Below are 17,858 nucleotides of genomic sequence, written 5' to 3'. Positions count from 1 at the left end.
TTATTGCCCCGGCTAGAATGCAGTGTAAAAATGGGTATGCCTGTAATTGTGTTTAATAATAGAGACATAAAAAAAAATGAGGGAATAAAATAATTAACAAGCAGCCAACCAATATTTCATTTAAACCTGTAAATAGGTGTGATGTAGTACTGATAAGAGTGTATATTTTGTGTATTTAAAGTGGAGAGCTCTATAAATGTTAATTAAGTCTACTTGTTCCGGATCTGAGTTCAAGTCCTGAATATCGATGTTAACTTTCTGTCTCATTGATCTGTCTAATATTGATGTTGAAGTCTCCCACTGTTATTGTGTGGGAGTCCAAGTCTCTTTATAAGTCTTATATATCTGGGTATTCCTGTATTGGGTGCATATATATTTAGGATCTTTAGCTCTTCTTGTTATATTGATCCTTTTATCATTATGTAATATCCTTCTTTGCTTCTTTTGATCTTTGTTGCTTTAAAGTCTATTTTATCAGCAAAAATTACAACTCCTACTTTCTGTTTATTTATTTTTGCTCTCCATTTGGTTGGTAAATTTTTCTCCATCTCTTTGAGTCTTTGTGTATCCTTGCATGTGAGATGGATCTGGATGTAGCATACCAATGGGTCTTGGCTTTTTTTGCCTGTCTGTGTCTGTGGATTGGGGGATTTAGTCAATTTAAATTTAGAATTAATAACAATATATGTGAGTTTGATACTGTCATTTAATGTTAGCTGGCTGTTTTGCCCATTAGTTGATGCAATTTCTTAATTATGTTGATGTTCTTTATTTTTTGGTATTTTTCAGAAAGGCTGATACTGGTTGTTCCTTTCTATTTGTAGTGGTTCTTTCAGAAGCTCTTGTAAAGCAGGCCTGGTGGTGATGAAATCTGAGTGCTTGCTTGTTCACAAAAGATTTTATTTTTCCTTCGCTTATGAAACTTAATTTGGCTGGATGTAAAATTCTGGGTTGAAAGTTCTTTAAGGATGTTGAATATTGGCCCCCAATTTCAGCAGAATATTCTGTCTTGTAGGGTTTCTGCTGAGAGATCTGCTGTGAGTCTGATAGGCTTCCCTTTATGGGTAACCTGACCTTTCTCTCTGGCTGCCCTCAGTATTTTCTCTTTCATTTCAACCCTGGTGAATCTGGCGATTATGTGCCTTGACGTTGGTCTTCTGGAGGAATATCTTTGTGGTGTTCCTGTATTGCCTGGAGTTGAATATTGTCCTGCCTTGCTAGGTTGGGAAAGTTTTCCTGAATGATACCCTGAAGCGTATTTTCCAGCTTGGATTGATTCTCTTTGTCGCATTCAGGTACACCTATCAAACGTAAATTAGGTCTTTTCACATAGTCCCATATTTCTTGGAGACTTTGCTCGTTCTTTTTTATCCTTTTTTCTCTAATCTTGTCTTTTTGTTTCATTTCATTAAGTTGGTCTTCGACCTCTGATATCTTTTCTTCTGCTTGATCAATTCGGCTATTAAAACTTGTGCATAGTTCGCGAAGTTCTCATGCTGTGTTTTTCAGCTCCATTAATTCACTTATCTTCCTCTCTAAATTGTGTGTTATTGTTAACATTTTGTCAAACCTTTTTTCAAAGTTCTTAGTTTCTTTGCATTGGGTTAGAACAAGTTCTTTTAATTCCCAGAAGTTTCTTATCATCCACTTTTTAAAGCTTGCTTCTGCTAATGGAACACAGTCTTTCTCCATCAGGCCTTGTTCTGTTGCTGATGAGGAACTGTGATCCCCTGTAGAGGGAGAGGCGTTCTGATTTTGGGTATTCTCAGCCTTTTTAGGCTGGTTTCTTCCCTTCGTTATAAATTTATCCATCTGTGGTCTTTATAGTTGGGTTTCTGAATAGACGTCCAACTTGTTGATTCCCAGCGCTAAAATCTGAGCAACCCACTGTGCCGGCTAAAACAGCTGCGTTAAGATTGATGGTGCTTTTCTGACTCTGCACCGAGAACCGCCGCACCAAGGCAGCGGCAAAACCGCCTCGACGGCCTCAAGAGTCACGCTGGCAACACGTGGGGCTCCTCTGCTGGGAATCTCCTGGTGCGTGAGCAACAAAAATTGATCTGAAAGTGTGGCGTCCTCTCGTTCTCTGCGCTTTCAGTGGGAGCTACAATCCCGAGCTGCTAGTGATCAGCCATCTTGGTTAGAGTGTATCCCATTTCTTTTCATTTTTTTAGATAAGGTCTCACTTTGTCACCCCAGCTGGAGTGCAGTGGTGCGATCTCAGCCCACTGCAACCTCTGTCTCTCAGACTCAAGCAATCCTCCACCTCAGACTCCTGAGTAGCGGGACTACAGGCATGTACCACCACACCAAACTAATTTTTCTATTTTTTGTAGAGATGAAGTTTAGCCATGTTGCCTAGGCTGGTCCTTGAATTCCTAAGTGCTTTCCAAAGTGCTGGGATTACAGGCATGAGCCACCACACCTAGCCAAGTGTATCCCACTTCTAACACCAGTATTCCATATTACCAAGAGGTCTTCTTATTTTCAACTAAAGACCTGACTAAGTTCCAACACTATCATGACCCATTCGTGGTATCAGATTTAGTTAAAGGATCTGGGCCAGAAAACAAAGCTTGCAAGCAGAGCATGTGCTCCTCTTAGTGGGGTAGTCCTCATGGCAGTCTTTGTGGCAGTGTCCAGGAGAGTGTGTGAAGGAAGGAGACTTGCATCAAGTGAGTGTAAGAGCCACCTTGGCTAAGAAGCTCCAGGCCCTTGAGGAGCCGGTATTTCTTGCTGCAGTCTCTACAAAAGACATGTCAGGTTACAAAAGTTAATGCACTAAGGGAAGGCCAAAACTCTGGAGTCAGGTATTTATAATTCTTCTCAGTCCAGATATAATTTACTGATATTTGGTCATTTTTCCCATAGGCAGCGCTACCTTATAACACATTGATACACCATCTTTATCACGTTTTCAGGGAAACAAAGCTAGAAAGTTAAAATCAAATTCTCAGTGGAATGGAAAGGTGTTGTTATCCCTTCCTTTACACCTGGTTTTATAAACACCTACAGTTAAAATTAATAACATATGTTATATTACTGATTTGTAGAGGGCATCTTGTAATACTTAAGTTTTTTTTACTTCTAAAAGTAATTAATGCTTATTGCAAGAAAGTCAAACAACATAGTTGTATATAAACAAAAAAGGAGAGGGCCTGCCCTCAAAGTTGTCCTCTGGCCACTTATATGTTGGAGGGGTTATCATTAACAGTTTGTCATGTATCCTTGTGTAAAAATCCACACATACACACATGCACATACACACATAGTTCTTGTATTTGTTTAACGTAACTGGGATTTATTCAGCTAATTTTTTTGAATGCCTTCTATATGCCAGGCATTGGGTGTACAATAAGGAATAAAACAGACAAAAATTCCTGCTTTTTTGGAGTTTACATTCTAATGATGAGAGATGGACAATAAAATAAACTAGTGTGTTAGAAGGTGATAGTGCTATGAGAAAAACAAGGCAGGGGAATGGGTTGAACTTTTAAATAGGATGGTAAAGGAAGACCTCACTGAGAAAATGGCACTTGAATGACAATTTGAATAGAGATAGAAGGAGTTAAGGGAAAAAGCCACATAGACATATGAAGGAACAGTATTTCAGGCAGAGACAACAGTAAGTACAAAATATCTTAAGGTGGGAGGGTGCTTGGCATGTTTGAGGAATAGCAAGTAGTCTGTGTGCTGGAACAGAGTAACTGATAGGGAGACCATTAGGAAGTGAGCTCAGAAATAAAGAGGAGATAGCAGGCAGATTGTCGCAGCGTCACTGTAAGAACTTTGGCCTCTACTCTCAATGAGTTGGGGGATGTTGGATGACTTTTGAGCAAAATAGTCTAATGATCTAATGTGTATTTTAAAAAGAGATTCCACTGGCTGCTCTGTTTAGAATACCCTGTAGGGTGCAAGGATGAAGCAGTGAGACCAGATGGAAAGCTGTTGCAGTGTTTGTGGTGAGACATGAGAATGATCAGACAACTTTTTTCCCCAACTTAGCAACATGTTATGGATGGCCTTCCATATCAGTGCAGATAACTGGAAGTCATTCCATTTGGTTGGTGCATAATAACCAGGATTTACTAAACTTTATTTAACTGCTACCCTGTTAATGTTTATTTAGGTGGTCTCTAGTTTTTTTAATATTCCAAAAGATTTTTCAAGTCACCTCCTTATACACACATCTCAACATGCAGTTTGGAGTATTTCTAGACAAAGGGAATGAGTGTTTACATTTTGAAAAAATACCCTGTTCTCCAAAAAAGCTTCATTTCACCATCAGAAAAATGCTCTTTTGTTCCATACTGTGGGTATAAGTAGTGATTTACATTTTTCCAAAGGGCAATTTTAGGGGATATTGTCTAAATTACTGTTTTGATAACCATAAAGTTTTACTTAAAATTTGTGTTTAATAATGGTAACAAGTTAATGATTCTGTTTATTACATTTTTAAATTTTATTATTTATTTTAAAAATTTCTTTGTAACAAGTTAATATATTCTGTTTGCTAGGTTCTAAAATTATTTCTGGCATCATTAACTTAGAGAAGCCTGTGATTTGCTCTTTGGCTGCCATCATAAAATACCTTAAAGAATTCAACTTGGAGAAGATGCTCTCCAAACCTGAGTAAGTGATTCCTCCAAAATTAACAAAAGGAGGAGGTCATATTATGAACGTTTCTTAAATTGAATTTGGTAGTACTGTACTTAGAGAAGCTTACCTGCTATTGATAGAATACTAAAGTGCAAGGATGAGCTGTTTGGTATTGTTGCTGAAGAATATTAAAAATTTATTGATAGAATTCTGTCAAATAAATTGTATTCATGATAGCTATTTGATATAGTTTTGACTACAAAACTGTGCTTTATACTAACTGGATCCAGAAATAGTATTAAAAAGTATTCATAAAATTTTGCCACCTTTCTTATTCTTGGTTTCAGCTCTTATTTCATAGACCATAAAGTTAGAGATAAAAGGACCAGCTGCTAACACAGCTTTTTACAAGAGTGATTAACTGTGCATTTTGGAAATTTAAAAGCTTACAATTGACATTCTAGGAAAATACTAGTTTAATGATCAGTGGAATAGAAAAAAGTTGGATACTTGTCTTTTTATAGTCTGCCTTCACCATCCCCTTCTCTTTGGCTGTCAAGAATCACCCTCCATTATATTGATTCGGATACACCATCTCTGTCCCATTCTGCACAGGTGGGAGGGCAGATAGGTGCTATCTCAGCAAAATGACAATATAAATTAACTAGGAGACAGAGGTGCTGGTTTGAGGTTACTGGAGAGAGCGAAGAAAGGCAGATTTCTTGGGGTTCTTTTTGTAATGTCTTTGGTGTATGTTCTCCTGTGTGGTATCATAGGAGAAATACCACATTCTCCCGTTCTATTTAATGATACAATAGAACAGTGCATCATTTCTCTGAAAGCAATTTTATCCTATTTAAAAGCAATCTAAATGCCTGTCAGGGATCCTTGTGCTATATTCATGCAATGTAATGTTATATAGTGATGAAAATGAACTAGAGCTATTAATATATGACCAATATTTAAAATTTTATTAGCAGTATATTAAGCCAGAAATAAAGTTGCTGAAGGACACCATTCTGTGAAGTTAGAAACATGTGAAATCATACTATATCCTGCTTAAGAATATATATATACTTAGGGAATAAATGAATACATGCAGGGGAATAGCAAAAAATTCATAAGCAGAGTTCCTTCTAGCAGGGAGGAAGGGAAAGTAGTAAAGGTTGGGGATGGATGTGGCATAGAGAAGTTCTAACCAGTGTTTCATTTCTGAACCTGGGTATTGTATTAATCTATACATGTTAGTGTGGCCAAAATGTTTTATTTTAAGAAGTGTCAGCCTGGCATTATACCCTCATTGGATTTCACTTTATACCCTCATGGACTCTACTTTAAGCTTCAAAAATAAACTTGCTGGAGAGATCGGTGTGGTTGGTTGTGTTGGGTCTTCATAAAGAAAAGGTGACAAGCTACCTACCAATTTGACTTGTTCATGATAGGTACTCTGTAAGTGAGGTAGCATTAGTGGTAAATAGCTCACCCATTAAGACTTGTATTTCTGTTCTTTCATCACCAAGCAAAGAAGTTTTAATGTTGGAATAAGGAAACTAACTTAAAAATCAGGGCCTGTTTTGTTTAGAAGTAAATGAATTTGGATGTGAAAAGATGTGTCTTCCTCTCATATATATACATATATACACATATATATGTATATATGTGTATATATGTATATATATACATATATATATGTATATATATGTATATATGTATGTGTGTGTGTTTATATATGTATACTTTTTTTTTTTTTTTTTTTAGATAGTGTCTTGCTTTGTTGCCCAGGCTGGAGTGTAGTGGTGTGATCTCAGTTCACTGCAACCTCTGCCTCCTGGGTTCAAGCAATTCTCCTGCCTCAGCCTCCCAAGTAGCTGGGATTACAGGTGCACACTACCACAGCCAGCTAATTTTTTGTATTTTTAGTAGAGACAGGGTTTCACCATGTTGGCCAGGCTGGTCTTAAACTCCTGGCCTCAAGTGATCTGCCTGTGTTGGCCTCCCAAAGTGCTGTGATTATAGCGTGAGCCACCATGCCTGGCCTGTCCTCCTCGTATTTCATTTGAAGTAAGAATAATACCAAGCAAGAGGTCTATATATACTGAAATTAAAATAGCTTATTTTCAAATTACCTCAAGGTCAACCTCTTGATAAATTGAGTGAAGCTGAACTTTTGCATCTTATAATTGGTGGTGGAGGATGGTCAGGAAACTAGCTCTGCTAGTGACTTGGTGTATAGTCTCATCTACCTGTTGGGTACTTCCATGGAGCCAAAGCCTAAAGACATAAAATGCTCCACTTTGTACATATTCCCAGCATCTGGCATAAGCCCAGCACCTAGTAGGCTTTTATTAGCTGTTATTATTATATGTTGTATTAATACAGGATTAATGAAAGAAGGAAGGAATTCTTCATTCTGTGAGGGTGTATTTCAATGGAAATTGCCAAATGGTCATTGGAAACCAAGATTAATTAATAAAGATGGTGATCAAACTGGCACTCTACTTTTGCTTAAAAATGAAATGTGATGTTTATGAGTGGCATGTAATTTGACTCTCAATATAATTCTAAAAAAAATTCTATAGTTCTTATATTTTGCAAAAATAGTGTTGCTTCTTAAGGTGATTAGTTTGGAAAAACGAATATTCTCATATATGAAAAATTCACTTGCATTACTTTATAAACATACTTTATGCTGCTGAAGTTTTACCAAAAGCTGTGTTATCAAGGGGAAATTAAATTTCTCTTGAGTTGCCTTGTTTAGTAAATGCTTTCACATACATTGCTGCATATTTCATAAAAATAATGATATGCATTTATTTAAAGGTCCTTCTGCCATTACAGTAGAGGTAGTTTGAGAACATATTGAGAACATTACATTTTAGGTAGTTTGAGAACATATACCATTTCAGGAATTGTTCTAAAGGATGATGTAAGTGAAGTTTTGTTAAGGCAGACGTGAGGTTCTAAAGTTATTTTGAGAGTTTAGTTTGTTTCAGAGAAAAACAGTGTGATAAAATAAATAGAATGTGAGGGATATTAGATATTTTTTATGCTAGAATTATCCTGATTCCTAAATTTATGAAATTCAAAGGAATCATCTTTTTGTTGTTGTTAGAAATAAATGCTTTTGCCATTTTGGATGTTTTTTATTAAGATTGGAGTGGTCACAACTTCAAAAAGATATTTTTGGAAAAGAATCAGAAAATTCACCCAATGTAAATTGTAAAATCTTTTTATTCAAGAGAAAACGTCTCGTGATAACAGAATGATAGCATGTGGTGATTACCTTTGCTAGTGAAAGAAATAGCTTAATATACAAGCTACTCTAAGACATCTAATGGCTAGTCACCAGGGATGCTGCTAAACATCCTAAAATGCACAGGATATTTCTCTACAAAAAACAGATTATTTGGCCCCAAATTTCAATACTCCAAAACCAAACAAATATATTTCAAGAAAAGAAACTACAGACCAACCTTTTGATTATAGACACGAAAATCCTTAATGAAATATAAGTACATGGAATCAGGAATATATAAAAAATGATTATACACCATGACTATTGGATTTATTTCAGGAATACAGATTTGGTTTAAAAATCTGGAAACCAGTTAATGTAATCTACCTTACCAAAAACTACATGATAGTCTCAATAAACAGGAAAAGCTTTTTCATAAGGTTCAATACTGCTTCATGCTAAAAAAGAAAAACTCAAAAAACTATAACTTAAGTGGAACTTTTTTGACCTGATAAAGGACGTTTATGAAAACCTCACATTAAACCTATCTGTTGTTACATATGACATGAACTTACATAGAGAAAAACATTAAAGAATCCACAAAAAATCTATTAGCAGGAATAGACAAGTTCACAAAGTTGCAGGACACAAAATAAATATGCAAAAATCAATTGTATTTCTGTATACAGTCATGCTGTATAGCAACATTGCTTTCAATGACAGACTGCTTTTATGACAGTAGTCTCATAAGATTACAATATCATATTTTTACTGATACCTTTTCCATGATTAGATGTTTTGATACACAAATACTTATCATTGTATTAACAGTTGCCTACAGTATTCATAGGATAACATGCTGTAAAGTTTTGCAGCCTAGGAGAAATAGGAAATACCATATAGCCTAGATGTGTAGTAGGCTAATGTGTCTAGGTTTGTGTAAGTGCACTCCATGACGTTTGCACAACAATGAAATCACCTAACGATGTATTTCTCAGAACATTATCCCTATCATTAAGTGATGTATGACTGTAGTGGCAATGAAGAATCCAAAGATGAAGATTACAAAACAATTCAATTTATAAATTATTTATTCAAAAAGAATAAGATAAAAATGTATTTAACAAGAAGTATAAATTCTGTATTCTGAAAACTACAAAATATTATTGAAATAAGACCAAAATGAATAGAATGACATCCCCAAGCTGATGGATAGGAGACTTAATACTGTTCAGATGCAGTATTCCTCAGATCAGTCTCTAAGTTCAGGACAATTTGTATCAAATCCCAGCTGGCTTCTTTGGAGAAATTGACAAGCTGATTCTAAAATTCATAGAATTCGTATCACTGTTTCAAAACTTACTACAAAGTATACTCACAGTGTGGAGGGTGGAGTTAAAAAAATAGTGGAATTGGCATAAGCACAGACATATGATCATTGTGATACAGTTGAAAGTCTAGAAATAAGTAAACTTATGGTCATTTGATTACTGACGGGGGTGTTAAGACAATTCAGTGGAGAAAGAATTTTTTTTTTTTTGAACAAATGGTGCCAAGATAACTATCTGTGCAAGAGAATGAAGTTGGACCCTTCCTTCATGTCATATTTCAGTTTGGAAAATAACTGAAAATGGACCAACGACCTGATATGAGTTAAAACTGTTATACTCTTAGAAGAAAACATAGGCATAAATATTTGTAACCTTGGATGAGGCAATGAGTCTTAACTATGACATCAAAAGCACAGGTGAGAAAAGCAAAAATAGATACGTTGGGCTTCATCAAAATAAAAACTTTTGTTCTTCAAAGAACACCATAAGGAAGTGAAAAGACAACCCATTGAATAGAAGAATTTTTGCAAATCATACATCCAGTAAGGCACTTGTATCTAGAATATATTTATTAAAAAACTCTTATAAATCAATGGTAAAAAGATAACTCAGAAAATGGACAACTGATCCATATAGGTTTTTCTCCCAAAAATATATGCAAACAACCAAGAAGCACATGAAAAGATGCTCAACATCATTAAGCATCAGGTAAATTTACATCAAAGTCACGGTTAGACACCACTTCATGCCCACTAGGATGGCTGTAACTATGAAAAAAAAAAGATGTTGGTTGGGATGCAGACAAGTTAGAATCCTCATACATTGCTAATGGGACTATAAAATGGTACAGCCATTTCGAAAAACAGTCTGTTAATGCCTCATAACATTTACTATGTGATCCAGCAATTCCACTAGATGTTACTTAGGACAATGAAAATATGACATTCACATAAAAACTTATACAAAGGTTCATAAGAGCATTAGTCATAGTAGCCAAAAAGTAGAAAAACCCTAATGTCCATCAACCGAAGAATGAATATCTAAAATGTGTTATATGCATACAATAGAAGATTGCTCAACCATAAAAAGGAATTAAATACAGATAAGTGTTGCAACATGATGAACCTTGAAAATATTATGGTAATTGAAAGACATCAGTCACAAAAAGTCTCATATTGTCTGATTCCATTTATATGAAATGTCCAGAATAGGCAAATTGATAGAGAGAAGTAGTTAGTGGTTGCCTAGGGCTTTTTGGTTGTGAGGGGGAATGGAGAGTGATTGCTAATGAGTATAGTTTCTTTTTGGAGTGATAATATCTAGAATTACATGGTGATGATAGTTGGCCAATTTTAAAAACCACTTAATTGCGCACTCCTAGTGGGTGAATTGGATAGTGTGTTAATTATATCATAAGTTCAAACACACACACACACACACGCACACACACACACACACACACACTTTCAAATGTCGATAGTGCTGAGATTGAAAAAACTTTGTCTCTGTTTATTTTAATCCCATTCTTAAGGCAATAGTCTTCTGAGGTTTATACCCAATGCCTCATATATTTTGAGGTGTTTCTACTCTGGTTGGAAAGCGTTCCAAGCCCTTTGTGAACTCTGGTCACTGTTCACTACTATTTTCTGGTGGTTATTTCCCTGGTCTCACAGAGGTGCCTAAACACCTTTGAGGAATAGTATTTGTCCAAGAGTTGAGATGACTCTTTGGCCCATCTCTGGAGCTCTCTCTATGTGCAGCTCTGTTACTGGCATTCTGTCTCATGAATTCTTGTTTCCCTGCGCTTGCCAAGGAGGCAGTCATGTTGTTTACTTCATTTATTTTTCCTCTTTCAGGGATCACAGTTCTGGGCCAAGTGTAGTTCAATACCTGAGAAGTTTTCACCTTCATATGTTTTGTCCAGTTTTCTCGTTGTTTATGGTTGGAGGAGACTTCTCATGCAGTTGATTTTTTATGAATGAAAGCAGAGGTCAGGTGTCATAATTTCTGCACAGAAAGAACAGAAGAGGCAGGCTGGGTGTGGTGGCTCACGTCTGTAATCCTAGCACTTTGGGAGGTTAGGGCTGTCAGATTGCCTGAGCTCAGGAGTTGGAGACGAGCCTGGGCAACACAGTGAAACTCTGTCTCTACTAAAATACAAAAAATTAGCCGGGTGTGATGGTGGGTGCCTGTACTCCCATCTACTCACTCCAGAGGCTGAAGCAGAATTGCTTGAACCCGGGAGGTGGAGGTTGCCATGAACCGACATTGTGCCACTGTACTCCAGCCTGGGCGACAGAGCAAGACTCTGTCTCCAAAAAAGAAACAAAACAAAACCAAAAAATAAAATAAAAAAAACAGAAGGAGATGTATGAAGTTAGAAAAGCTGTCCTAAAAACTGCCTGTATTCTGAAACTTCAGGAAAATTAATCTTCACTTAAAAATTAGCAATGGGAAAAGAACCAAATTCAAATTTCTTACAAAATTATTATGAGAAAAAAGAGAATAAGGAGTAGGACATCATTACAAATAATATATACATGACAGAAAAACATGGTCACAAATGAAATAAAAATGATGATTTGGCCGAACATGGTGGCTCATGCCAGTAATCCCAGCACTTTAGGCCAAGGCAGGCAGATCACCTGAGGTCAGGAGTTCAAGACCAGCCTGGCCAACATGGTGAAACCCTGTCTGTACAAAAATATGAAAAATTAGCCAGGCATGATGATGGGTGCCTGTAATCCCAGCTGCTTGGGAGGCTGAGGCAGAAGAATTGCTTGAACCTGGGAGTCGGAGGTTGCAGTGAGCCGAGATCGCGCCATTGTACTCCAGCCTGGGTGAGTGAGCGAGACTTGGTCTCAAAAAAAAAAAAATGATCTACTGTTTTAAAATAAGCTAAAAGACACTAAGAAAATGATACTAAATGTGAAAGAACATAAATGAGAAGTATGAAAAACTGGAAATGAGGTGATAGGCTTTAAGAAAGAAATATAAAGAAAAAGGTCAATTTAGAACTGAAGGGTAAACTTGAAAGAACATAATAGCAAATAAGTGTAATACATATACTTCTAGAGAAGTAGAATTTAAAAAGAGAGATGTGCAAAACATTAACATAGCTGGCCTGATCACAAAGCTTTCCTTAGAAAGGCCTGCCTGCAAGCTTCGCCCTTGACTAGAGTCTGGGACCTTGAATTTTGGGAGAGTTTTCACCATTCCCCAATGAGAGTGGCTCACTGTGCCTTAACTGTTTGTGCAAACAACGTGGTTTTTGCTGATCACCTACTTTCTGGCAGCTGGAATTTTGGTACATGGTAGGGAGAGGGTGCCTATGGGACCAGTCCAGGATAGAAACCACGGGTGCTGAGTCTCTGATGAGCTTCCCTGGTGGACATTTCACACATGTTGTTAAAATTCATTGGTGGGAAAATTAAGTGGATCCTGTGTGACTCCACCTGGAGAGGATTCTTGGATGCTGGCCCTGGTTTCCCCTGGACTTTGCCTCAGGCATCTTTTTCTTTGCCTGATTTTGCTTTTCATTTTTTCACTGTAATAAATCATAGCTGTTAGTATTATTTTATGTCGAGTCCTGTGTATCCTCCATGAATCATTGAACCTGGCAGTGGTCTTGTGGATTCAACATACACCTTTCTCATTATTTGCCTTTCGAATGGGCTTATTTAGGCAGCATTTAGGAATTAAAGTTAGTCATGTTGTTTAATTACAAATCAATTGTAAGTGAATCTATAATCCTGACATTTTGTAATATAATACAATTTATAATTTATAGATCAAATTAACTGCCAGAATGTTAGACACATTTATGAACTCTGAAATTATGAACTGAATTTATGAACTCTGAAAATATTTCTGTACATATAGAACTATTTTCAGTGATAGATTTTGTGTGTTATGTGGTAGTTTTTTTGTCATTGTTTCCATTTTAAAATGATGTTTAAATAGAATCTTTGTAATGGATTAATATTTCAAATAAGTTCTATGCCTTTATTGCCTTTGTCTAAGTTAAGAAGATTGGTTTTCTTTTTTCTTTTCTTTTTTTTTTTTTTAAGCAGGGTTGGAGTAATATAGTGTTGATTTCTCCATCCCACTTTTGGCAAAGATGTTTCTCACCCATTATTGAGGGAAAAAAAGCATCCATTGTATTTTTGGTGTCTGAAATATTGATAAACTATTTTCCCATATGTATAAGATTTCTATTCAGGTTCACACAGCATGAATTCTAGCCAGACATTGTTGATGAGTTTCATTTCAAAGCACATAGAATTTGGCTTCTTCCACAAGGATAAATAATTTAGAATTGCTTGAGTGTTTCAGGTCAGTGATCAGATACTATTGGATACCTAAGGATGCTGGCAGATATAACCCTTAGTTCAAAAATATATATGATTCTAATGGAAATAGGTGCTAACAGAAGGAAATTTCATTTCTATAGGGAAGGAAGTCTCCAACTCCAGAATACCTATAAATTTATACGTATAATTATAAATACTTATGAAATATATGGGAATCCAGAAGAATGGTTAGTCCTTGTAGTTGCTTGATAATTACCATTCTAGATGGGAATCAGTTTGATTTAAGATTGCCCAGCGGTTGATCTTTTTTAAAAATCAATGTAGATGTCAGTTTAAAAAAGTTCCCACTGCATCTAATTTGAAATTTAGATAATTTATTTAGTAAGGACAAAAAGAAAAAACAAAAACACCCACAGTAAAAGAAAAGGCAGAAACACCCACAACCAACCAAATAAAAAACTACACATACAACACATTAATACTTACATTAATACCATTAATTAAAATAACCTACACTTTTGCTCTCTAAAGGTCTGGTGTTGTGAGCTAACTTGAACCAACTTGGTTTTTGACAGTTCCTGCTTTCTTTTTGATATTGTAGATATTGGGTAATTGTATGTAGATGAAGGCTATAAGCCTTCTACCCCACCCCCTCTGTACCAGGTAGTGGGTTAATTCAAACTGAATTCTGCCACTCATTTAGATACTTTTTAGCAAGTGGGCATAAAAACAGTTACAGAAACTCTTCTCTAGCTCTGTGAAATTCCAATTCTGTCGTTTTGGTATTCTGACAGTATCTTGTTTCAGTGGTTCACTTGAAACATATGCAACATTATAATAGGGACAGTTCACTTTTAGTTGGAGTCAGGGAACAAATCCTGAGATAATTGGTAGAAGAGGGGATGTTTTCAGATTCCTGAGCCTAAAACACCATCTCTTAGGGTATGGACTGTTGGGTTTACAGGATTATTATACTCTGTTCATGTGAGGGAGGAGCCAACTGGGCAGTATTTCTGGACAGCTCACAAACTTCCATACCACATATTTTGCCGGTGAAAAATTATGTCTTAACACATCTGTTGTTGACAGAAGATAAAGGCAGCTAGCTGAGATGCTTTTAGGAAAGGCTGCTAGATTGTGGTTTCTTGATTAGTGTCATGCCAACTGTTATGGCTTGAATGTTTGTGTCCTTCAAAATTCACATGTTGAAACCTAGTCATGTGAGGTTTAAGGTATTAAGAGGTGTGGCCTTTTAGGAAGTGATTAGGTTATGAAGGCAGATCGTTTGTAAATGGGATTAATGCCCTTATATTTAATAGAAAAGGCTTGAAGGAACTGTTTGCCTCTGCTCCACGTGAAGACAAACAGAAGGTGCCGTCTATGGGAAATGAGCCCTCACCAGACACCAAATCTGCTGGCACCCTGATCTTGGAATTCACAGCCTCCAGAACTCTGAGTAATAAACTTCTGTTTACAAACTGCACATTATGAGATGTTCTGTTATAACTAAATGGACAAAGATGCCAACTAAGTACCCTTTAGAGTCGATGTCTGTTTAGGGCACTAACATGTTAACTAGTCACCCCTAGGATGGACTTAATTAAAAATAACTGTCAGAACAGGGAAAGTAAGGACTCATATCTAAACATGTGGGTAACTGGTTAGGTACCAACTCAGAGCCCAGGCTCTCAGCCCTTCCAGGTTGATCTTTGACCATGAATTTATGTGAGCTCTTGTCAGCTACACAGCCAATCGCTGCCTAATTGTTTCTTCCTGTAAATAATGTTTTACATTTTGTAACTTTCTCTGGGTATTTCACAGACATTTCTGGAGGTTTGTGATTCAAAGGGAAAAAAAGTAAACCCAGCCTGGTTTTCCCATAGGGAGATGGCAGACATTTGTAGAGCATCTATTGTTCGCTAAGCCCTACAGGTGCTACAGGATGAATTAAGATGTGATCCTTGCCTTCAGGGAGCCTAAATCTATTAAGGAGGATAGAGGCACAACATAAATTGCTGTAATTCAAGACAAATTAAGTTAACTGCTACAAGAGGGAGAAAAAGGGCTGAACATCTGCTATCCTTCAGTTTTGGAGTTGCTTCCCTCTGAAAATCATTAACAGATTATCATTCTTTTGAAGCTAGATCAAACCTGTCACAGATGCATTACACTAACAAAGGACAGCATTCCTTTGTTACTAGGTAATATTCCTAATTTGAGACAATGTATTTCTCTTTTCCAGGGCTTAAAAGCCTTGGTCAGAGGAGTCATCTAGAAGTGAAGGAATCTCTTTTTGGGTGCTGCTTTTTCAGGCTCTGATTTTAGGTTCTCTACAGTTCTGGGGGAGGGCTTGTTTTTATAAGTGGGGAAACTGGATGTTACCTAAGTTTCGTTACAGCCATGAGAAGGGTGGTTGGGTTTATAGCACGAACACTTATGCCTTTCTTTCGTTACATAATTTGGTGACCTGCTGTTACTTTTCTTGTCTTTAAAAATAAGCTCTTAAGCCTGTAAGTGCTGTTGACAGAAACATCTGAGGACTGGCTGATAAAGGAAATTGAATTACTGCATTAGTACTGCATTGATTAGTACTTCTTAACATGAATTGGAATTATACATACATTTAATAGTCATGTTGTAGCTCATTCTCACATTGAAATTTATTGAATTTCTAATTTTGTTTTGGATAGTGAAAGGGACAAGAAGGAGAGTGTGAATGCTTTAACTGAGCTTAAGAAAATAACAGTGTTTTATACCCACTAAATGTGGCCATGGTGATGTGCGTTGTTAATTACAGAGTAAGTAACACTTGTTGAATATGTTGGAATCTTTTTTTTTCTAAGTAGTCTCACTCTGTCGCCTAGGCTGGAGTGCAGTGGTGTGATCTCATCTCACTGTAACCTCCGCCTCCTGGGTTCAAGCTATTCTTGTGCCTTAGCCTCTTGAGTAGCTGGGACTGCAGGCACACGCCACCATGCCTGGCTAATTTTTGTATTTTTTATTAGAGATGTGTTTTTGCCATATTGGCTAGGCTGGTCTCAAACTCTTGGCCTCAGGTGATCCACCTGCCTTGGACTCCCAAAATGCTGAGATTACAGGTGTGGGCCACTGTGCCTGGCCTATAATTTTGATTAAAAGTATTTATCAAGATGATCTCATGCTGAAGAATAAGGACAACAGGTTTAAGTATCATGACATATTTTTCTAGCTGATTGCATAGCTTTTCATGAAGATATGACTACTGTGCTTGGCTAATGATAAAAGACCATGTTCGGTTCTATTCCTGGAGCAAAACTGAAGCAAAATGTTGTTACCATTACTGTCCTTCCCTGTTCTTGTTTGTTTTGTTAGAGTAACTATCCTTGTCTTGCATCAATATATTTAACAGCACCAGCATTAATGGAATACAACCTAGTGAATTTTCATTTTGCTCCTTTTGATTTGATTTCCTATCAGAATGCTATTTTTTGCCGTAATGTAGCCGGAATATTTCTAGTTCCTGAATTAGTTTTTATTTCTTTATGCACTTACATCTAGGGTAATTATGTTTGATTATTTTACAGGAATTTTAAACAGCTGTCAAGTAAAATGGATTTTATGACAATTAATGGAACAACATTAAGGAATCTGGAAATCCTACAGAATCAGGTCAGGCAAACATAAGGGTTAGTTGATTATAAATTGTTTTGGAAAAAACTTCCGAGTAAGGTAGGCAGCAGTCTGCTTTTAGAGGAGCAGGTGAAAATATAGTGTCTTTAGCTGACTGCTCTGTTAATTGATAACTGTAGCACTTTTTGGAGAATGAACTGTACGAAATACTTCTTTGGGGTTTTGGGGGGGAACAATGGAGCTGCCCTTTTTAATGACTGAGGGGCATGCTCATCCTGACAATTTCTGTATCATCATTTCTGCATCAGGTATTTTTTTGGAAAGGCATCATCATTGAAAATTAATATGAAGTGACTTTCTTTTGTCTACTTGGTTATGTTTTTTCAATATACATTGAACTTTTTGTTGAAATGTTTGCAGTGTTATTATTCAAGTTATAAAACAGGTTTCTGGGATATTCAGTTTGACTATAAGATGCATAATATTTCAGTTCATAAACTTCCTTTCTTTTTTTTTTTTTCCCAAGATAGTCTCAGTCTGTCACCCAAGCTGGAGTGAAGTGATGCTATCTTGGCTCACCGCAACACCGATCTTGAACCTGCTCCTCTCAGGTTCAAGCGATTCTCCTGCCTCGTCCTCCCTAGTAGGTGGGATTATAGACATCCACCACCATGCCTGGCTAATTTTTGCATTTTTAGTAGACACGGGGTTTCGCCATGTTGGCCAGACTGGTTTCAAACTCCTGACCTCAGGTGATCCGCCCACCTCGGC

General features: G+C 36.7%; 1 protein-coding gene across 5 annotated transcripts in view; it reads left to right on the top strand.

Moving 5' to 3' along the window:
* Nucleotides 1–17,858, top strand: part of MSH3 (mutS homolog 3) — a 219,485-nt gene that overhangs the window by 71,982 nt on the left and 129,645 nt on the right. For all 5 annotated transcript variants that reach the window (XM_032277167.1, XM_032277143.1, XM_032277151.1 and 2 more), the window contains 2 exons: nucleotides 4,518–4,632; nucleotides 17,042–17,126. In XM_032277167.1, the coding sequence (XP_032133058.1) occupies nucleotides 4,518–4,632; nucleotides 17,042–17,126 (200 nt within the window). The remainder of the gene's footprint in view (nucleotides 1–4,517; nucleotides 4,633–17,041; nucleotides 17,127–17,858) is intronic.

Source organism: Sapajus apella, unplaced genomic scaffold, assembly GCF_009761245.1.
Source record: "Sapajus apella isolate SASKATOON/1434 unplaced genomic scaffold, GSC_monkey_1.0 scaffold1, whole genome shotgun sequence".
In the NCBI taxonomy this organism is placed as follows: Eukaryota; Metazoa; Chordata; class Mammalia; order Primates; family Cebidae; genus Sapajus; species Sapajus apella.
Note: the sequence above shows the minus strand (reverse complement) of the source record. Positions and strands in the feature narration are given on the sequence as shown.